The following is a 23,704-nucleotide window of genomic DNA, read 5'->3' on the forward strand; positions in this document are numbered from 1 at the left end:
TATAAGATGAAATGTTTAATTTTTTTTTTTTTTTATGACGAACTAGGTTGCTCAAAAACATTAAGCCCCTGTAATCATATCGAATTTAGATTTAGACTTAAAAAGTTCAAATCTAATCAAGAAGTAATCATTTCATTTTTAATTTCACAATCAGCTCATTTTTCGCTGCTTATTTAAAAAATATTTTAATATATATAATTTTTAATTTTTAAAATAAGTTTTTATATAATTCGGTTTAATTTCACATCTCTTATATACAAGATTAAATTTGATTTGATTCATATTTATAAAACATACAATTTATTTGGTAGATATGATTTGATTCGATTGAAATAATTTATTAATTAAGAAGATATAGTAATTATTTCATTTTATTATTAAGATGGGGTGGGTGTGGGGACAATAACTAGGCATTCAGAATTTAGAAATTATAGGACCAAATGGGAAATAAACTTACAGGTACCACTGCCAGCAGTAGGTCAAAACTGTTGACTCCCCCCAAAAAAAGTGGCCTACCAAATTTAGGAAGCACTATATGATAATTATAATTCTTTGCATATACGCTTTTATTCTTCGTGGATATGATATTTCAATTCAATTAATCATCTTTTTCATTGAATTTTATTTCCCTATCTAACAATGGTTAGGAGCAAGTCTTCTTCATCTAGATGGAAGAATTTATTATATTGTTGTCATTTTTCTTTTATTGGAGATTTTATGAATTGTTAACTGCACAGTAAAAATAGTTATTTTATTAATATTTTTTTTTTATTTATAATACATTTAATAGAGAAGAAAGACTTAAGTATAAGATTTCTAAAGAGAAAAATACTATTTCTAAGTAATTTAAATTTGGAATACCATTTTCATTGATAGCGATAGAAAGAATTTAAAAACTTTCAAATTGAGTCGCTTACAAATCGTATATTTCTTCTTCACCTGTAACCCAAATTTGATATAATGATGCAGGACTATTCTAGTCTAATCTTGATCCTTTAGCTTTATGAAGAAAAGAAAAAGAAGAGGGAAAAAAGAGACTCTGTTTGTGTTTGTATGTGGTGTGCTATGAACTAGTTTCCTGTTGTTACAGTAGCCGTATTCAATGTTCTGTCTAATCTTATTATGATCTTTCAGAATGACAGAAATCGCCGAAATTCATATTTGAATGAGCCTGACTGCACAAATAGGCCTCCAACTTATCCATTCTTCACCTACAGTTTGAGATTATCCTTACGGCAAAATGCACTTTTAACCTCTTCAACTTTTCAGAAAATGCTAGCAACAGCATACTCTTTCAACATAGTCGCCATCCAATTAATTTTGAATGGAAAGGCAGTAACCCATTTGGGAATTGCTGGTTGGAAGGGAAAAAGCTACTTATTTGGGTGTTTCGTTAAATGGGCATTCTGATTTTGTGACACTTCTTGCAAAACTGAGTTTTTTCCAGTAATATTTTGTTAGTTATCAGTAAGAGGGAGAATACCTACTGGACAGTGTTACCAGTTTTTTCATTTAAAATTATAGAAAAGGAGTTCTACTAGTGTTCATATATCATGTGATATGCACTAGTTGGATACACACTTCTTCCTCACTTGTCCTTATTTGGTTGTTGAGGAATATATATATATATGCAAACAAATTGTATTTTTGAATTCCAAAATCCGTCATTATTCTTGGATTGGCACTCGAGGAAAAAAGAATTTTATATATATGACAAAACCATTGATGAATAAGACATGACTGAGAGTTGAAAAACTATAGACTTCACAAGTCCTTTCTTTCTCTCTTTTTTCCATTTCTAGTTGACTCAAGAATGTAATGACATATATATATGTAGCTTACTCCAAACCAGCTACTTGCCAATGGAAAATAATCTCCATATCCACAGAACAATATAATCACAATTAATAGTTCAAATATTAAAATATATCTGTAATTATAATTAAGTTTCAGACCCACATAAATTAATTCTTTGTTTTTTTTCCTCTCTTAAAAAAATGCATTGAAGAGGTAATGGGGTCAACAGAGGAATCAAATAAAATTATGAAAAGGATGTGGGCTCAGAAGGAGAAACGACCCTTGAATAAATTAAGAAATATATGACTATACCTTCTTATAAAAAGTCTCTGTGTTCTATAAATATGCATACATTAAGTTCAAAGGTAAGGTTTTTGCCCGAGAGGGCCTTCCTTTAGCCATAGTGTTATATTATAATGAAGTTATCATTATTTAGATTCTATCAAGAAAAAGTATGCTATTATTATACCCTATTATTTTGACTTCCCCATGATTGCATTTAGTTTTCTTTTCTTGTCATGCGATGAGATAATAAAGAGAGAGAAAAGAAAGAGCTCTATAGCTACGGCGATCTTCAAATCATAAAAACCACAATAAACTTTCTTTCTTTTTTCTCTTCAAGAAAAGAAATATTAGTAATTTAATTACATCAATTGTGAACTTTGTGATTGAAATGACAATAGGGTTTTGATGGCTAATCTTCTTCTGTATATTCATCGTGAAATAATAAGAAACTATGGAGAAAAAAAAAACAATGATATGAGAAATTATAGTTCACGCCCCAATGATGTTCTTAAGGAAATAATGATTAGTTAGTAGGGATGATTCATGATTAGAATATTCATCATTAACTAAATGGAAGATAGACCAAGAAACTTTGGCTAAGAGAGAAAAAGAAAAAGAAAGATTGTGGATGTCCTTTTTATCAATCATTAATCTTAAGTGCTAACTACCTTTCAAAGTGACTTTTCCTGCGCCCCACGCACGCCTTGCTTCAAAGCCATCATAGTCACTACAAAAGCAAATTTTGTATTGTTTGATTTATATACAATTAGTATTATAATATGTAACATAAGTTTTGATCCATGCCTAGCTGACTTTAATGACTTATCATGAAAATATAGCTCGAGGTCCTTTTGACAATATAGCATTTTTCTGGTACGACCCTGATCATATTAATATTATTTGTCAAGTTGGGGAGCCTTAGATAATGTTAAATATTTATGCTCTTCTTCTTAATTATTATCAACACCCCAGGCGATCAATGCCAATGGTGCTTTTGATTTTTGATTTGAGATCAAACACTTGAGGTCATGTGTGTAACAGGCCAAAAGATTTTTCAAAATCCTTTACCTTTTTCAATATGTATTACCCACTTGCTGCATTTTTATAATGTTGAGCATTCATATTGATATTTATTTCCAATATGAGAACCTCCACCATCTCGCACCAGTAAAGCCAAGAATGATCACATCCTAGAAGAGGAAAATTATTAGATAATTAAATTATTCGTCCGTGATCTAAATTTATTATCTCCAAGTACTGCATTTTATCACCAAGAGCAACAACGGAGACTTTTATTAGCATCATAATCATAGTGATGCTGATGTATCATCGATCTATCAATGGCGGTTATGCAGTAAAGACACTTAACTGTGATTACAAGTGAAAACACTATTCGGAAATAAGTGTTGAGTTTATCTATCATTAATCAACGATAAAATACCGACTGTATAATATGGAAACAAATAAATATTAAATTATTAAAATTTAGAGATAAAAATTGAACCCAAATAGTAATAGAATTCGGCGATTCAACGGCGGAAATATCCATCACTAAAGGGACAGTTTATTTAATAATGGTATACACTAAGCAAGCATACCATCACCTTTATGAAGAGAATAGGAGGTCAAATAAAATAGTCAACTATTTATTGGAAGATTATGTTTTTGTTTTTGTTTTTTTACATTGCAAGCGATGATAATGTTTTCAAAAGAAAATAGTGTCTATCTATTTGTCAATTGGCATATTACCCAAGTTGTAGATTTTTTTTTTTTTTTCCTTCCTCTTCCTTGGACCACTTCCATTTGCTGTTCGTCCTATGTAACCCAGTTGCTTGGTTTACAGCAGTGTCCGTAGTTCTGATACAGGCCAATTTTCAAGAAAAGAATATGGAATGACAGGAAAAAGAGACATAAACAATTAGAAGAAGAAAGAATTCTTGAACTTAACAAAAGTTATTTTCTTAGATTCCAAGATTCTTACCACCGTCCCTAATATTGAATTATATCCAAGTGCTTATTTTCTACATCTATGTGATTCTAATTGGAGTCGCTATATTCATGTAAAACAAACTTTGTTCGTTCTCTGGTCAGTTATTCGTTAAAACACCACCAGAACAAAAGTGTCTATCCAGTTTTTTTTTTTTTTTTTTTTCATTTTTTTAAGCTATATTACAAAAAAATAAATAAATAAATAAAAAGAGGGTCATATTAAGAAAAGCTTATCTTACATGCGGTAATTAAAATATAATTTTCTGATAATATTAATTACCAATCATATTTAATATGAAGGGGATGTGGATTCTGGAACCTCAAGAAAGCATGAAAGAGCACTATGGAAGCATAGATTATCTCTGAAAAAAAAAAAAACTAAAAATCTTTCAACATGAAAACCATATTCTCATGGAAGAACACTACTGTTAGCAAGCTTGTGATATCAACACATATATAAAAATTAATATTTCAGGTATCGAAGCCACTAAAAGGGAAATTCTTTTTGCCTACTGCTTTGTTGAAAACAACTTCTCCACCCATATTTTTGTTAATGTGGGTGCTGTTTTTGTTTCTTTAATATTGCTTTTGTTAACAAGATTAAGACAAAACATAAACCAAGATTCACGAAATTTTATATTAATTGATTTAACGATAAAAACAAAGGAAGCCTTGTAAGGAATCCTCTTGTTTCTGGAGCCACATCTCCCTATACTCTGAGTTGACAAGTCACCACAATGACCTGCCTACTTAAAATATTTATTTTAACATTCATATATATATATATATATATATATATATGTGTATTATATTATATTTGGTTGAAAATATTTGTATATATATATATAGCCAATAAGTTTGTTCAGGCGTGTAGCTAACCCACAAGAGAATTCAACTCGGCTGTTAAATTGGTGCAAAACCCAAGTCAGTTTTTACATGAGATTTATGAAAGACAAATAAATCTGGGTTGCATATCCTTGATGAGAAGCTAAAACCCTTGATCATCTTCACTGGGTATTCACGTACAAATTAATACAATTGCTCTCAGTTCATATATTTGACATTAAAGGAAGTCTGGAATTTATAATCATAAGATAACCTAATTAAAGCAATTGTGTTGTGTGTACTGCAAAATATATATATATATATGGGCGTGGGTGTGGGTGTGGGTGTGAGTGTGGGATTACCAGTGGAGCCGGTTGTAAAGGGATTACTGCTAGTTGTATGTGGGTAGGAGTAGACTATAAATACCACCATGCTTTGCAAGTGATATGCATCACCTCATGTCAAAACCGTTCCTCCACAAAAATCCATATAACAATTTCATTCAAGTGCTGCCTTATCATACATCTTTTTCAAGCATAATTTTAAAATTCCTCAATTCTGTTATATAAGCTATTTGTTGGTGCTCAACCACAGGATCCCACTGCCTTCAGCCCTTTCTTCCAAGTTCCTCACCTCTTTCTTCCTTTCTTTCGACTTCCACTCTCTCTTCCTCGCTCCCCGTCCCAAGAAAAAAAAAAGGAGACCTTCTACGGCTCCCCAGTTCGCCGCATATTTGATACATAAAGGTGGGTATGGTGGTCCAGAAAAATTAAAATATGTGGGGTAATTTTGGTTTTGCATTTTAAAATATTGTACGGTATGGGCTAAAAGTGCAACTTTGTATAGAGTTATGTTCAATGTTACCGTTCTTTTTTTCTTTTTTCTTTTTTTTTTTTTGTGTTCCTCGGAGGTTTTTCCGTTGAAATTTTATTACTGGCAACTACCCATATTGATTCAAAAATTCTAATACACTCTTTTATACTGACAGGTGCGAGACATATAAGTATTTATATATATATTATTGCTTTTTCTTCTCTGGTCAACTCAATTATGAATATGAGACTTTCGGCTTCTATCCAAATGCAAATACAGCCCCTCGTGAATTTCCAAAGGGCCCTGAACATGGAACCTTTTTTTCGCCGAAAAGATAAGCTCGTCTTTGTTGTAGGTCCAACGGGCACCGGCAAGTCAAGACTTGCTATTGACATAGCCACCCGCATCCCGGCTGAGGTGGTCAATTGTGACAAGATGCAAGTTTATAAAGGCCTCGACATTGTCACTAATAAGGTCACTGAAGAGGAGTGTCGTGGGGTGCCTCACCATTTGCTTGGCGTAGTAGAACCTGATGATGATTTCACTTCTGATGATTTTCGGCTTCATGCCTCTAATGCACTCGACTTGATTAGGGCTCGTGATCGGTTACCAATCATTGCTGGTGGATCAAATTCATTCATTGAAGCTTTAGCTAATGATGATCCTCAATTTCGATTAAGGTATGAATGTTGCTTTCTCTGGGTGGACGTGTCTTTACCAGTGTTATATTCATTTGTGTCGGAGCGAGTTGATCGAATGGTAAAAGCTGGATTGATTGATGAGGTGAGAAATATATTTGATCCTATAAATACTAATTATTCACGAGGAATCAAACGTGCGATTGGTGTTCCTGAATTAGATCAATTTTTTCGCTATGAGGACATTGTAGATGCCAAAACTCGGGGTAAGCTTCTTGACACATCAATTGCAAAAATTAAAGAAAATACGTGTACATTGGCATGTCGTCAATTGCAAAAAATCCATCGACTTCACAACCGATGGAGTTGGAACATGCATCGCATAGACGCAACAGAAGTTTTTATTAGAAATGGAGAAGAAGCTGAAGAAGCATGGGAGAAACTCGTGGCAGGGCCTAGTGCCATGATAGTCGAGCAGTTCATTTATGATATAGATCGCCGTATAACTCCGATTGTGCCATCAGAAGCTGTAACTATGATGCCCATTCCTATTCCTGCCATGGCGACTCGATAAGTAGAAATATTCAGATTGACTAATAATCAATCATCCATCACCCATTTATATGTAATCGTTGCCACACACCAATTATACACTGCTCAGCTTACAACAAGTGATGATCAGTTCGCCTTTCATTAATCAGACAATTTTGCTATTGTATGTATGTATCATGAAGAATAAAGTTAAAAAATAATTAAGACAAGGTAGTCTTAAGAGCTGTTGCTCCAAGGGGAGCACTTAATTTAGATGATCAAGTTACTCGACTGGACTTTGGGAAATGCGAGAGGGGAAGTGTTTCCTTTCCCTTCTTACTTTTCCTCCTGTTATTTTGTGTAATTTTACCGTTGGAAGTGAAGTACTGAGGTGGTTAATTTAGTTAATACCTACAATCTGGTTGCTGTACGAATGAGGAAATCAATCTAGAAGACGGAGCTGATTGTCCGTACTAGCGTGTGGTGCACCCGCATCAATCAAGATACAGTACCACACTTGAATGGGACACGCACATGTTTGTGATTTGCAGCTGTATTTTTATTTTCATTTCTATTTTCTGTAATTTTTTTTTTCTTTTCACCAGGACAGCTTCATGGTATATATACGATGAAGATTGGAATATCTTAAGCTGTGTTACCTTTTCTAAATAAATATTTACCAATCATGCAATTTTATTAGAAATCTTGAATAGGACCACCTTTAAATACTTCTAATTTGTGAATAAAATCATTTTTACTAATACATAATACAAATTTTTAGCCAATAATAGATGCTTATTTCAGTATTCTTTTTCTCAAATATATATATATATATATATATATATATATATATGTTGTATTCCATCACATGATTAATCTCCACTAATAATTAAACGAGCAATGTGGGGCGAGAACCTCTTGATTTGATGCTGATATATTGTTCCTGATTAAAGTTGATGGACGGGAGGGATCAACGGCTGTGATTGAAATTCATCTCTCTATGTGTATCTATGCGTGAAAGGGTAGATTTGCCCCTTGAACTTGTAAGGCCTAGACCAAATGAACCCAAAATGTTAATTGATTTATAATCTAATTACAACAAACATTTGAGCGTGTAGCATTCGCTCAATAGAATACTATTTTTATTTTCGTTTTATAATATTAATTATGTTGTTTAACTTTTTAAAGCTTAACAATGACTTTTTTGATAGTTCATATTTAAATAACAAAAGATTTCATTCATGTTCAATGAAAATTTTTCGTTTCAATATTGTTTTTTCTTTTCTTTTCAGAAGCAAAACTAATGAATTTTTTTTTATAAGAAAACTATTGAAATTAAGTTGATAAAAGTAAAATTAATAGAAAAAAGGAAAGATACCCATGGGAGAGGATGTTTAATTTGTTAATTAAAATAATTACTTGCTTTCCTTAGAAAAAATAATGATGCGCAATTTCCGTTTTCTTTAAACAGTTGGGTCTAATTGAGCCAGAAATCATAAATTTTGGGTTAATTTGGACGGAAAGCTTATGTTGAGTTTTTTCAGGGGCCAACTTGGCCGTTTATCCTATGCAACATACAAATGGGAATATTGAAAAATGAAAAAGAAAAAGTAAAGGAAAAAAAAAAAGACAACTTAATTTGGTGTGACCCATATAATTGTCTTGTCAAGCTACAATGACTCCAACTGTAGAATAGAATATGGTGGGGTTTTATACCCACTAACCACCCTCCATATTAAAAGGTATAGAGTAAACCCACATTACAAATATAATACACACAAAATAAAAAATAAATAAAATCACAAAATTATATATATAAAAAAAATGATATAGTTACCTAGTTGATACTCTCAATTTTTTCAAAAAAAAATTAAAAAGTTTTAAATTCGAGTTTTTTAATTAATAAATAATTATTAGAATTTATCATTTTTATTATTGATATTAAGAAATTATTATCTTCATCGTATAGTTTATGATTGCTAGAGTCCACTTAATAGAAATTAAAATTAGGAAAGAAGGAAAAGAAAAAAAAACTTATCTTTGGGTCCAAGTTTGACACTAGAGGAAAAAGAAACTGGTATAAGAAGAGTCAAAATCAACTTTATACAGGTAGAAGCTTAATCTTGGCTTTGCATCTTCATGTCCAAAAAGGAGACTAGGAATTCTAGATTTTCACAATCATGGGTATCCATCTTCTTCTTCTTTTTCCTCTTTTATGTTCTTTTTTCTTTTTTGTTTTTGGGCCACCGAATTGAAGTCCTTAGGCATCTATATTCATTCCATTTTTCATGGTTTTAGTAATGCCACAAAAAGGCATTTGTCATAATTTTAGGTAAATTTTTTATGTTCTAATCAACACATATATCGCTCTACTAGAAGAAAATAATATATATATATATATGTATATATATATATATATATATATATATATATATATATATATATATATATATATATATATGATCCCTTATTTATTTTTAAAATTGAAAAGATATCGTTATAAATTGTATAAATCCTGCATATATTGGATCAATATTTTTAAATTGTATGAAAATAGTGAATAAATATGAGATAATAATATAAATGGTAATTCTATTTATAAAGTGGCTAAATTGATACACAGTTAAAATTGAAGGATTGAAATAAAACTAATTAGAAATTTAAGAGCAAAATAAAATTAAATATAAAATTCAATTACTATATCATTATTAGCCAATATATCTTTTATTTTTAAAAATATTTATGATATTTGGTGTTACAATATATATAGTTATTTCATTTGCTCAATTATTAAAAGGATAAAAGAATGCTAATAATATCCACAATTTTGGACTAAAAGTAGCAATTGATAGGGAGGGAAGCTATCCAATAGTTTGTATATCAATGGAAAAAATTGCACTTAATTGGGTCATCAATCAAGAATAAGATGAGCAATCGACATAGCAATGCTTAATTATTAATTTATTTTTACTAGTTTGAACCATGTGGTGTATCTCTTAAAGCTATCTATAGTTTGCAAAAGATATGTAGGTTTAGACCTTAGACTTTTACTGTATTAGAATAAGAATAGCAACCTATCTAAGTTTAAAGGCACAACCTGAGTTGCTAATTCAGAAAAGAAAATTTACATTATCAGTAATCAGTATCAAAGAAAGCTTAAGCTGATATCACCACAGCCCTGCCCACTTAAATAAATTATATTCTTGAGAAATAAAATGATTGGATAAGTGATATCTTCCATAACCAGGCAAGCATCTCCTGGAGTTAGTGACTCACCATATATATATAAATATAGCATGCATCTTAAGTTAGTGCATTCAGGGTAGCTAGCTATGGATGCTGGTAATTGGGTCTTGTCAATGAACATAAATCTTACGGACATGTACTATGTACTACCTATGACAATCTCTTGTTCTCATGCAATAGCCATATACGTATAAGAAGTTCATTCACTACCAAGATACTGGAGAGCTTAATTATTAATTTGCTTCTTTATTCTCTGCAAACATCGCATTCACAGATTCTTTGGCTCTTTTCTTTTCCGTTCGATCATGCAAATCTTTATAGCTAGCTTGCAATGAGCAAAATCCTTATCTGAGGATGTGAAAACTGAAAAGGACCCTTTATTATTTTGTATATATATATAATTTTTAATTATGAAATATCACTTTGTAATTTCTCGATGGTACTAGTGATTTTAGATGCACGCATTTGAATTTTAATCATGCTGTTACTATTTTTTTAATTATTAGATATAATATATTGCTGGGCAAGTTATCATTATCCATATATAATTGTTACTTTTATTATTTCATTTATCTATGAACTATCAATATATCCATTTATTACTATTTTATTGTATATTTCAATAGGATTAATATTTAAACTAAGGATATGACTCAATATCAATCAAATGAAATGATTCTTGATGAATTTGAGATGAGGCACATTCAAGGTGAAACTTATCCTTTTCTTAACTTTTGCTTAATATAATTCATTGCACTTGAGATACGTGACCATCAACAACTACTATTTAACCAACATCCCTGTAAGTACTACCCATATAATCCTAATAAAATCAAGTTTTAGAACATAATCTACACATATAATTGTATACTCTCTCTATCCCATTAATAGAAACTCATATAAAGTATCTATTAATGTGTCGAGCTATTGATCATGGACCCAACAGTATCCCATTAAAGTGGCTCTCATATCATTAGGAATTTAGGTCATCCCCTTCAAGGATTGTCATGTTATATTCGTGTGTCTTTGAGCAGTCCTCATGTCTTTTCCCACGTATTTATGTCTTCACTCTCCACATATTATCTACTATAACGTTATTATCTCAAGAACCCTATACATCGATGGGGATAAGAAAGAAAAATAAAAAATGTAACCTTCACATCGTAACACCTTAGCTGTACTTGGTAGCTTCATTAGTTATTTTTTCTACACTAGTTAAAAAAAAGATGGAGGAAATAAGAAAGATGTTCACCGGTTCCTTCTTATCTTTATGAATAGAACTGTTAACTGCATTAACTTAGCCTATGAATAATACAATTTAATTTATGCAGAAAACCTTAGCTGTTTCTTTCACTTTCAGTGTTCAAGCAGCTGCAATGAGCCTGTAAGGCATCATTCCATTAGGTTGCAGATGAAGCAAGAAATCAATTAAGTTGCCAGCAGATTTTAATTTTACTTTTGTTCAGTGAATAATTTTCCACGTAAACATGAATAAAGTTAACTTTTCATAAAAATCTAAAGGATATGAATGTTTATATTCTTTTCCAAATCTTGGGACTACACATATATATTTAGTATCAAAAGAATTAACTTGAAAATGAACCTGCGGAGTGTACAGTTTATGCAGTTTTCTCTGTCAGTAAATAATATTCTAGGGACACATAAAGAACACGGAGTGTGTAGAACTTTCGACCATTTCTTTTGGTTACAAATTATGGAATCAATAAATTGTGAACTTGTCTTTTGGGGATTCAATGTTCCATCCCATGAGAAGGGGAAAGCCTTTTTCTTTCCATGCCAAAGTTCCGTACAATATATTCCATTATAGGCATATATGTAGTTTGTTCAACACATTTATGCTCTTATACTTTTACTTTTTGAGCACCTTTTTTTCCCCTTGACACGACACTAAAAGAACTGAAATTGTACCAAGAGTTCTTTTTTTTCTTTAGAACATAGAAAGAGAACCTCACATCTACAGATTTAACTTGATAATATCATATTTTAATTTGCAAGTTCTAGTTAGAATCGTATTAATAAAATTTTGAAACAAAAATCAAGGAATTATAGCTGTTATCATTTGATAACCAGGTAGTAATAAGGGAAGAATTATGGTTCTTAAAAGTAATTTTATTGACACAATCATTATAATTAAAAGTAAAGACAAAATTGTAAGTAAAAGTACTTTTGGAAAAAAGAAAATACTAACATTTACATATAATAATTTTTAAATTAATATTTTTATCAAAAATCTTATCTATTTTAAATGGTTGTGCCAAACTAGGGCGAGAGAGATTTTAAAATTACTTGGAATGATAGTCGATTTATTAATTGATTCTTCAAGGTTTATGGTATATCTATGATATATCATACTAAAAATATATATTGAACTTGACAAAAAAAAAGATATATATAAAAATTAATTCAGAAAACCTTTGACTTATTATGGAAATATATAATAGGCATTCATAAGCTTATTCTAGTGATAAATGTATATTCCCATCCGATATTTGTAACTAGAAAAAAGAAACATATAATAGTAACAAAATTTCTATTCATATTTTTCTGTTCAAATTAATATTAATTAAAAAAATGCAAGCCAGCATTTTGCATGGCCCTTGGCCCACTGGAGCCTTGAGAACTCTTGGACTAGGATTAATCCTCTTGCATATAGAATCTTACATCTAATTTTAAGGATGTAGTTTGGGCCTGAGGTTCAAGCCCGTCAAATATTTCAAAGACTTTCATTTGATCTTTACCGTGCCAACGTGACTTTGTTTAAAGCTGGATGTGAAAGCCCTGCTGCCTCTTTCCTTTGGAGTGTCTGCAACTATAACACTACGTTTTCTCCAGTCTACAGAATTTAATATGGCAGGCGTGGAATATCTATTCAATCGCCACATGTGAATATTGAATTCTTTATAGATTTAACACAACGGAAAAAGAAAAACTCTTTTCTTTTTTATTTTCTTTTGTCCCAAACAAAAAGTATAGACTGAAAATGAAGTTAGATTAAGTAAATCACAATACTAATAAAATTCAGAGAAAAAAATTATATTCTTAATAAAATTTATATGTAATTATTAATTCATTATATTTTTTATTGAAAAAGAAATTGCAGCTTTGAGGGGTCGGAACACATTTAAAAAAACAATTGAGCGTAAAAGATGGAGAGAGGAATCGTAAACTTTGCCTGTTAAGGGAGAAAATCTCAAGAATCTATCTTTTTATTAAAAAAAGACATTCTTTCTTCTAATTAAAATCTGTACCTTTAATCATTTCTTATTGCCCCAAATAATTATCATCAACTCAAACAACATATTTGAAGTCCGGTTTAGCTTTTAAGAGTAAAAATTAAATTTTTTCTTTTAGGATTCTGAAAATAATTTTTTTAGATTAAACTGAATTTATCTAGTGATTTCTAAAACTGAACTCGAGAAAAGTAAATATAAATTAAAAATTTATATCAAGTGTATCATAGATTAGACAATAAATTGTATTATATTTTTATTTATATATAAGTGTTTAATAAATAAAAGAATAACATATAAAAAAAATTTATATTTTAATATTAGATGATTAATTAATTAAAATTAATAAATATTTATTAATAATTTATTAATTTAGCATAGATGCGATGATATACATTAATTCACGCAGGAACGAGCTCACCATCCAGGCAGAGAGAGGGGCATAGGTTTAGCATCATGAGTTGAAGTTAAGCTCAGCCTGGGCCTTGACAGATATAATTGGAGGTGGAAAGGCAAAGCAATCCTTGATCCAAGACAAGTTATCATTTTCTATTGAATTGACAGTGAGTAGAGCAACTCAAGTTATAATTTGGAGTATCCCATCTGTTATATTACATGGATTTTTAGAAAAAAGAAAATAATAAGTAACAAGCAAACAAAAACCACAAAAATCATGAGTCGAGAGAAGCAAGTAAATCATCACAATATCTCTGCTTCTCAGTGATCAGAAACCCTAAATGCCAAAATGAAAGGGACACTTTCATACCCACAACACAACAAAGAATAAACTCCAAAAACAGAGACATCGGTACTGCAAACACTCTCTGCCATAGTTTTTGTCCACATTAATACCCTTGTCAAGCTAAGAGACAAGTAACCCATTAGGAAGTAGTGCGTCCAGAGGAATTAATTATGTCCAAAAAGTTATTAAAAATAAAAAATAAAATAAAACTCCTAGTATCACTATTTTAAGTAAAAGAGTACCTTGAGACAACATAGACATTTACTATACGACAAAACTCTCATTAACAAGTATTTGTAACTTTATACGAATTTCTCCATTTTTATATGTTTGCTAAAAAAGTTTCAATTCCCTGTACAGTAGCCCACACAGACACTCTTACCTGTCCTCACTCCTTACCCTCATGCATGTTTACATACACTAGAATCAGAAGCTCCATTTTGACTTCTCTCTTTTAATATAACATCACACACGACACATATTCCTACCAACTCTCTGCCATCGTTGAAAGGGTACCCATGAATTTATTTCTTTGAAAATAAAGAAAAAGATAATCATCTGACCAACTGATATAAATATTACAAATGGAAGACTGCTGCAGGACGAAAGTTTTCAAACTTGAGTATCTAATTTTCTTTTTTAGTTATAGAAACTCAACCAAAAACAAGTCATAGATACTCCACAAAAATAGAGAGACCCAATATTTTATTGATGTGTTTAGGTTAAGTTTGAATTGAAACAGAGATCTTTGTATGGTTTTTGTTGGAGTGTACACAATGCAATGTTAATGTACGCCGTTTCGACCACGCTATCTTCGACCCATGCCAAATCATATGATTAAGAACCCATATCGTAGACTTTTTTTGTTTCTTGATTTTATATAATTGTATATAATCTGCAGGCTACACAATTCAAAATCAGACATAATGCACAAGAATTCACAACCCACCTCGGACGTAGTCTCTCTTTTTTCTTTTTCCAATTTTTACTTTGGTCAATCTCAACTCAATCAATGCACCAAAACACATCATTTAAATAAACAACAACTTAGAAATAATTGATCAATTATTAGTACTAGTGTCATTGCCATTGACATTTGACACGTTAGTTAATGTAATAGTAGTAGTAAAATAGTACTATATACCCTCTCTCTGTTTTTTTTTTTTTTTTCGTTTGGTTTAAAAGTGCTCTTGCTTTGCATGGGCTCGTCTCCGTTTAGAACCGTTGTGATACTGACACGTGGCGACGTCTGATGTGAGGAGAGACGATGGAGATGAGTCCCCCAAGTGGGGGCCGCATCTTTGACCTATAAATCATCTCATCATACGGCCGCCTGTAGAACTTCAAGAACGGTAAGAAAGATTCTCGAGACTTGTCGGCCCTCATGACGTGGCACTCCTTCTTGAAAAACAGGGCTGGTGATTGGAGGAAAGATGGCCGTGGGGTCCGCGGGTAAGAGATCTTGATAGGCTCGCTTGCGGTGACACGTTGTGGCAATGGTGTTGATGGGAACAGAGTTTTCTTGCTGGGCCTACAGGAGTAGCTATCACCGTTGATGCTGCCAAGTGGCGTTCTCGCGGCGGGTGATGCGAAGGAGTAGGACCTAGCGTTGAGTGGAGAGATTTTAGCGGGGCCCAGAAGGGCTGGGCTGGTGGTAGTGGCGGATCCTACTTTGGATGATGACGTGTCGGTCAAGGTGAGGTGCCAGGGTTTGAGCGAGTCAAAATGGTGGGACACGGTAAAGGAAAATCTTGAGGAAGAGCATGAACCGATCTTAGCCGTTGATTTGACAGAGGAAGTATCGAATCGAAGGGATGAGGCTCGTGGGTAGGAAGAGAAATCACTGAACTCTAATGATTCTTCATAGTCTAATGATGACAACACCATCATGACCGTTGATAGCTCAACAAATGGACGGACACCCTGGAACCAACCATCAAACATATTTAGTTACAGAATGCCATATTTTGAAATAAAAAAAAGTACTGCATTACATGACAAAATTTCAAGTGTACACAAAAAGTTTGTTCTTTTTCATCAATTATGCCACTAATAGAAATCCACATGCTGTAACCAAATAATTAACAATGCTGTATTTTAATTAGTTTACAAAAGCTCTTATATATATATAACACCCGTGACTTGGTGTGAACATTGATTTGGAAAAAGGAAAGAAAATAGTGTGTATAAGAATATAAATAAAAAAACAAGAACAAGCACCAAAATTGTAAAAAAGGAAAAAAAAGGGTCGCAATTGTCAACTTGATTGATATTGCAGGAATTAGACAATAATGATAGTGGAATAATTACAAAGGGATAGTAAAGTAAAGGTCCCACGACAATCACACAAAAGGTTATGTGCATATGTATGAACATGAAAGAGTAAGGTACTATTTGAACATAAAAAGTGAATAAGATTTGACTTAACTCTTAAGCTTGATGGGCCATCTGACTATATCATTGCTGGAGATTTTATTTATTAATAAATTAAATATAAAAAAAAAAAAAAACAGGCAGGCGATTTTTTACACAACCTGATCCAACAGTTACAACTACTGCAGATCCAGTAGGTTTTAACAGTATTAGACTTTTAGGAAGAGAGATAATGAGGACAAAATAAAGTATTGGAAAGACATTTTATAGGTTTATTTATGCTACCAAATTAGGCAGAGTTTGAATTTACCTTCCATAGATAAGAAAAAAGGGAAGGTGGGTCTATTATAAAAGACTTGTAAAGCCTGCATGGATAGTAATCAGCTACAATTTTCAGCGTTGCCAGCAATAAGTTCATAAAAGCCGATGCTGATCTGAAAAAGCCTGCATTTTCATAGTTAAACGAAAAATTAACACCCATTTAACAACTCATCGGACCCATTAAAGATCTAATTCAAAATTTATTAATTGTTAATTTCTAATTAAAGACTGAAAGCCAGAGGATTAATACTGATTTGCTGTGATAAAGCAGAAAAAAGGGTACTTCTGGGTGAGGATCAAATTGACCAATTCTAGGAGAGAATAAACTGTGAAGAAATACTATTAAATCGGGATAATGAGGTTCAATTCCCGAGAATACCCTTACCCCCCAAGAAAAAGAACTACTAACCAACCAATAATAATTTCAATGAATGCGACACTTAAAGGGGCACTCCGGACATTGTCCCAGAATATCTCAGATCCCTGCCGGTTCTCCGACACTGGTCTCCTCATTTATTAGGTTTCATGCCTGCTAGCTAGCTGCCGCTTTACCAGCGTGCAATGCAGAGAGCTCGGAAAATGACTTAAAAGTACACTCCTATTTCTACATGCATTGAGTTTTCAAACCGGTGATATTGTCAGAAAAGGGAAAAAAAACACTTACTTGCATCAAAGAGAATAACAAATTGTTCAATGTTTTTTGGCATTGTTGCTATGGCGACTTCCAGTGTAAAAACCAGCAGTCTGGTAAGCCTATAAAAAAGATAACCCAATTAGCCCAATAGCTTAAACACAAGAAATGGGTATCCAAAGTTTGTGTTTCCTTTTTTTCCCTTGTAGCAGTTACTTACAGTTTTTGTGAATGAAACTTTAGGTAATCTTGCTTAATTCGAAAAATCTGCACAAGAAGATAAAAACAGAGATATTAATTTAATTTCAAATGCCATTTTCCAATTAGAAAAATGATAAAGATATAGAAAGAAAGAGAATTCTTACAATGACAGGTCTGGACTCTTCGTCATGACCAGCCACATAAGCAACTCCTTCAGCTAACTCAGCAGAGAACTCATCTGCTATTAGTTGTTCTGCATATTTAAAAGATTAAAAAAGAAAAGGATTACATAATAAACAAATTCAAAAGAAGAAAAAAAAAAAAAAAAAGCAGGTAAAGGGCAGTTAAGTTTTGTTTTTTAGTACGAAGTCTTAATTTTGATCCAGTGGCGACAATGATTACTGGGTATTTCCTTTTACTTTAACGCTCAAACATTCAAAAAAAGAAAAGCAAGATTCCGTTGCAACAATTAACATAACCTAAAAAGCTAAAGAAGATGCTTGTATAAAGGAGAGTGTAAGCAGCAATATGAATATATCGAAAGCTTTTTGAAGAGAATAGAAGGAGATCAAGAAGGGTAATAATAGTATAGTACCAGTGCCTATACTCTCCCTCCAAGAAAGACACGCCCTTAAGTGCTTAGCAGCCTTCTTTACATTATCACCTTTTGCTCTTAGAAACCGTTCTATACAAGCATTGTTACAGAACTTCTCCTGTTTCATTACAGCAATCACAACATCAGAAAAAACCTTAAAGAAACGAAACTCTAGATTTTTCAAGAAAATGATGAGCTTGAAGACTGGAAAGAAAAAAAATCTTTTAGCTGAAACTCAGCATACATTCCACTACACTCTAAAGTAACTTGGCACCAAGTTACAGAAAGAACTCGAGAGATTATTAGAAAGAATTAAAGAAAGGAAGAGGAGAAAACCCATTACCTGTTTCACTGTTAATGGAGATTGCTTTCTTAGAATGTCAAGAGCGGCTTCAACTCTTTCATTATTATTTCCATTGTGATCTTTCTGCTGCTGCTGCTGTTGTTGCTCTTTCTTGCCCATTTCGAGAAAAACACGAGAGTGCGGTATCAAGAAAACAAAAACACCAATATACCAAACTTCTTCTTTACGCAACCATTAAAAACACTTTGCAGTTGCAGTAGAGAGAGAAAGAGAGAGATAGAGATAGAAGAGGAAACAAGTGACTTTGAAATAAAGAGAGTGGAGGAGTAGAGTGTTATATATATATATATATATAGCAAACGACAGCTAATAACGCCGTTATGTAGCAGACAATATTATTTTAAAACAGTTTTTTCAACGTCAACTTTAGTTTTTTCATTTTTCATTTGTTTCTTTTCTTTTCTTTTCTTTGTAGTCAAATGATGGGATACTACTGTATTATTATGATGCGAAAGCGATTCGCAACGGAAAACGTCACAGCCATCGCCCGTTAATATTCTCAGTAATTATTACTCTCTCTCTCTCTTCCCCTATTTTAAATTCCACTCTAGTACATGAATTAAAGTTCACTCTTGTTATAAGAATGGAAAATATCCGAATTTTCCTTATTGAGTTCATTAAGGATTTTTGAGAAGTTGAACTATGAACTCAAACTAAAAAGTTAAGGAAATCAACTGTACAAGCACCAGGGGAACTGTAATGATTTCACAATAGTATGTCCTAAATTACCCAACCTCATTATATAATTGAATATATTTGTCCAGCTTATGTTAGATGTATCTCTCCAATTATACATCAAAAATAATTGGAAATAATTATTTATTAATTTTAAATAATTAAATATATTTTAATTATATAATATTAAAATATGAATTACGAATATATTAATATAATTTTTTATTATTACAGGGTATATACATAAAAAAAATTAATGTCACTCCAACATAAAATTTAAAAACTATAAAACAATTATATCATAAAAAAAGTGATTTGTATAAATTTATCATACTGCATGCTTTTGTCTATAATATATATGATAAACTTCTGAGTTAGTGGGTGCAAAGACAGAATGAGAGATGTAATGCCTCTTAAATTAGTGGTAAGGTGAGACTAGTTTATAAATAAATGCTATAGTTTCTAAAAAAAAAATAGGATGGCAATAAAAACATAATGAACAAACCTGAATAAATAAAACTATTGTTAACTGAATAATTGCCATTTTTTAAGTTCATATCAGAAATTATTTAACATTTTTAAATTAAACCCATGTGGTATAATCACGTTCTTTAACATCATTGAGAGATAAATCAAAACTGGAGTGGCTTTAGTGATGAAAAGATGGGGGCAAAGGACTCCCGTGAATTCATAGTTTGGGATAAAAAGTACGTGTGTGAGTTAACAGTAAATACTAAACACAGGTATTCTTTTGGATACTTCAGTTTGGAGGGATCGGTACTGTTAGTTTCACTTTACTGCCTACTAGATATGGTAATTTCTGGTCAATGGACAACTTGAGTTTGTTGGTACATTGCTTCGTTTTCATGCATGTAACCAACAGAATCCTCCCGCTGTATCCTTTTTACCCTTTTGGGTTTTCCAACAGCTTATACTTTGTTGGGAAAGAGTAAAAAATATATATATATATAAACTTATTTAAATTTTGTATGTGATAGAAGAATAAAATATACGTGCAGGTGTGTTATACTTTAATATTTGATGAATGATAAATATTTTATTATTTGAAATCAATAAATATGTGTGTCAATTATCTATAGATGTAATTATAAATGAAAATAAATATTAAATTTGGATAATATTTTTAAAAAATAAAATAATGACTTTCTGAGTTCTCGTCGTATTGCATTAAAATAAATTATATAGTATTATATTTTAAATAATAAAAAAATATGTATATATATAACTGTTTTATATATTATTCATTCAGTGTTTAAACATATACAACACAATCAAAATAGGTAAACAAAAATCCAAAAAATATAAAAACTGTTGCTGGGGAGCAACCAAACATGACACATTGTGATATATTAGCTTGTTAGGATATGATTGCCGCTAAATGTGACAACAACAAAGATACAATGCCAATAAATTTGTCTATTGATTACTTGATTGCCATTGCATTAATTATAATGTATAGTTAGTCTATGAATTTAATGGCAAATGGCAATCCGATTTTGTCTTGTCCTACATTGCCACTTGCATATTTACAGCTTGCGAATGAAATCAACTTGCTCAAAGTTGTTCGGTGGAAAGAGATGCAATATTATCACCCCTACTCAATATGTTCAGTTATTGTTAATTCCTTGGAATGGTATAAATCAAAAACAACAATCCCTTTTTCTATCCAGATATTGGATTGCCATAGATTTTAACTCTTTTTCTTTTTGTTTAAATTAAAGAGATTTTAATTATTTATTACTTTATATATTAATTTTTTTATTTTATTTTTGTATTGAAATAAATATAATAAATCTTCTAATATCTAAAAAAGAATAAACTATTTATAAATGATTATTTTAAATGATTTTTTAATCTAAATCAATTACTAAAAAGTAATTATTCATATAGAACGAAAAAAATAATATTTGAAAACTCTTGAAAATCATAAATGAAAGCATTAGTTCAGTGAAATTTTTTTTAAAAAAATATTAAAAAGATATTTGAAGTTTGATTTATATAAAAATATATAAAATTAATAATTTTTTGAAAAGCTACTACTATAATATATATTTTATTGTAATTTTCTGAAAGATTAACTGAATTACGTCTCAAAATTAGTACTCGCAAGTATATGAACCGAATGATAGTACATGCAAGCTCACTACGAGGTCGATCTCACAAGAAATTGTAGAGTATATATTATAAAAACCAACTATCACATGAAAATACTAAAAATAAATTTAAACACTGTAAGTCAATGTTTGAAAATAGTTTTAAAGTTTATAAAAGAGATTAAATAAATCAAAAAATAGATATGCAATTGGAATTATTAATGTAAATTATATGATAAAATAGCATTTAGTCTAGCTTATACTAAGTAATCCATTTATTTTCCTTAATTTCAAATCTAATGAATGAGATACTGATATGCCTTTAACCTAAGTCACTCTAGCTAAGGATGCAATCTAGATCTTTTTTACCAATATAGATTAAAATAGAGATGATGTTTCTAATGCTTCTAACCTAAATATTTTCATAATAAATATTACTATCAAATTGATATGATAGTCAACGAATAATAATAGATAAAACTAATACATATATGAAAGTAAAGAAATCATTTATTAAACTCAATAATATATAAAGTTCATACATAAGTAAAAAGCTAAACTAAACACTTGTACAATTTAGCCTGACATATTTAATTAAAGAGAAATTATAATTAAATAGAAAGATAAAAGATATATAAAATAAAAATTTAAAACTCTCTCAAAATTTAAAAGTTTTTCAAGGAATGAAGAAGATTGATCCTCACTCTCCACGTCCTGAAAAGCTTTTCTAATTCTTCAAAGAATAATACAAAGACTAACTAAATATTGTAAAAGATGAATTGCAGAAAATTTGCAGAGAGAATAATAATAGAACGATACTTCCTCTTGTTTAATTGACCTCAACTTCTTGTAGAAATTCTTTTTTCAGAGTCATTTTCTCAGCATAACGCTACTATAGTTATTCTCTTAACTGTCATAAATAAAATGAACAACTTTAAAAAATAATTATCCTTAATTATATCATAACTAATTAATTCCCCTTCATGGGCCTTGATAAATTCGGCAAGGTTTACAATTTTAGTAATCCATATGTTTTTATTCCAAGTCTTTTTACTGCTGCAGTCAAATTAAAGCTTATTTATGTAATTTTAACTCGTATTTTTTATTTTTTATTGTTATCATCTGAAATTACACAAAAAGATTAAAATAGGGTAAAAATCACATATTTTTATATATGATGTATATAAAATATACTAATAAATTACTGAAATATCTTAATTATATATACATAATGCGAATATATCACTGTACTATAAAAAAATTAAAAGAAAAAAAAATCAAACATTCATTCAGATAAAAACATGCATGCAGACATTATTATATAAAATCTGATCTAAAAGTAATTCAAACTGCCAAATTTAATAATATCTTCTAAGAAGATAGAGAAAAATAAATATAAATCTAAAAACTGGCGTCATTCAATTTAACAGGAAGTGGGTCTAATTGCCTAATAATGACATTGTTGGATGATTTTGTGATCATGATTTGAAAGGAAAATACAATTAATAAACAAATATCTAACAACAAGTTTATTATTATCTTTCCTTAACTATATTAAAACCTGTGATCTCAGTGACAAACCCGACAGAGTACCTTAAAGAACATTTACCAAAAATAATAAGAAAATGAGATGCGAGTATTAAGAAAGAATAAGTAACAATTACTAATAAAAAAGGCACAAAATCCGACAAGTCAAAAGCCTCAAGTCCCATGAATAATTGAAGTGGAAATTCCGTTGTTGTTACGGCGGTGACTTAGCCTTGAATTGAAACACTATTAAAACCAGGACATTCTCCACGTGTCCCTTTATTTTTAATCAATTTATTTTGTTAGTTTTTGTATGAGTTAATTTATTATAAATTAAAATACACAGTCGAAACACTTAAAATAGTACTCTAATTTTCTAGGCTCGAACAGTGTGTGCAGCTTCTTCCTTCCCAAAGTCAACATGGAACCCAGAACCCACATATTAACCCCATGCACCGCTTCTTCTTCTTCTTCTTCTTCTTCTTCTTTTTTTTAATCTATCTGCCCTTCCAAACTCGGTTCATAAAACAATAATTATTCAATGGCAGTCCATGCATATATATATATATATATATATATATATATATATATATATTCTTCCTTTTCTCCATTGCCTAGGAGTTCAGTTGGGTCCATGCATTATAATAGTACCTACAATGGGAAATTGAAAATTATAAATTTAATTTCCTTCCTTTGCAATAGATAATATTGGTGGTTATTATAGATAAATAAGTAACAAATTCTGGCTAATATCTCCGAAATTTTCTTATTTGATAGTGAAGCTCT

At 30.8% G+C, this 23,704-nt stretch overlaps 2 protein-coding genes across 2 annotated transcripts; one reads left to right on the forward strand and one right to left on the reverse strand.

Annotated features, from left to right (window-relative positions):
* The first annotated feature begins 5,248 nt into the window (after window positions 1–5,248).
* On the forward strand, window positions 5,249–7,574 carry LOC8280935 (adenylate isopentenyltransferase 5, chloroplastic). Its single transcript, XM_002517104.4, has 2 exons — window positions 5,249–5,642; window positions 5,885–7,574. The coding sequence occupies exon 2, from the start codon at window positions 5,947–5,949 to the stop codon at window positions 6,919–6,921; it is 975 nt and encodes a 324-aa protein (XP_002517150.2). The 5' UTR covers window positions 5,249–5,642; window positions 5,885–5,946; the 3' UTR covers window positions 6,922–7,574.
* A 7,393-nt stretch (window positions 7,575–14,967) lies between these two features.
* LOC8280934 lies at window positions 14,968–19,271 on the reverse strand. Its single transcript, XM_002517103.4, has 7 exons — window positions 18,582–19,271; window positions 18,239–18,356; window positions 17,808–17,896; window positions 17,663–17,709; window positions 17,476–17,564; window positions 16,801–16,934; window positions 14,968–16,040 (listed from the first exon to the last, which is right to left on the reverse strand). Exons 1-7 carry the CDS (start codon window positions 18,699–18,701, stop codon window positions 15,333–15,335), a joined length of 1,305 nt encoding a protein of 434 aa, XP_002517149.1. The 5' UTR covers window positions 18,702–19,271; the 3' UTR covers window positions 14,968–15,332.
* Between the last annotated feature and the right edge of the window lie 4,433 nt (window positions 19,272–23,704).

Source organism: Ricinus communis, chromosome 9, assembly GCF_019578655.1.
Source record: "Ricinus communis isolate WT05 ecotype wild-type chromosome 9, ASM1957865v1, whole genome shotgun sequence".
NCBI classification, from domain to species: Eukaryota; Viridiplantae; Streptophyta; class Magnoliopsida; order Malpighiales; family Euphorbiaceae; genus Ricinus; species Ricinus communis.

Coding starts and splice junctions, on each gene's coding strand:
- LOC8280935 (XM_002517104.4), top strand. CDS start 5,947: ATGAATATGAGACTTTCGGCTTCTATCCAAATGCAAATACAGCCCCTC.
- LOC8280934 (XM_002517103.4), bottom strand. CDS start 18,701: ATGGGCAAGAAAGAGCAACAACAGCAGCAGCAGCAGAAAGATCACAAT. Junction 17,710..17,807: donor AAGAGTCCAGACCTGTCATT/GTAAGAATTCTC, acceptor CTTCTTGTGCAG/ATTTTTCGAATTAAGCAAGA. Junction 16,041..16,800: donor TTTTTTCTTATCTATGGAAG/GTAAATTCAAAC, acceptor GGTTGGTTCCAG/GGTGTCCGTCCATTTGTTGA.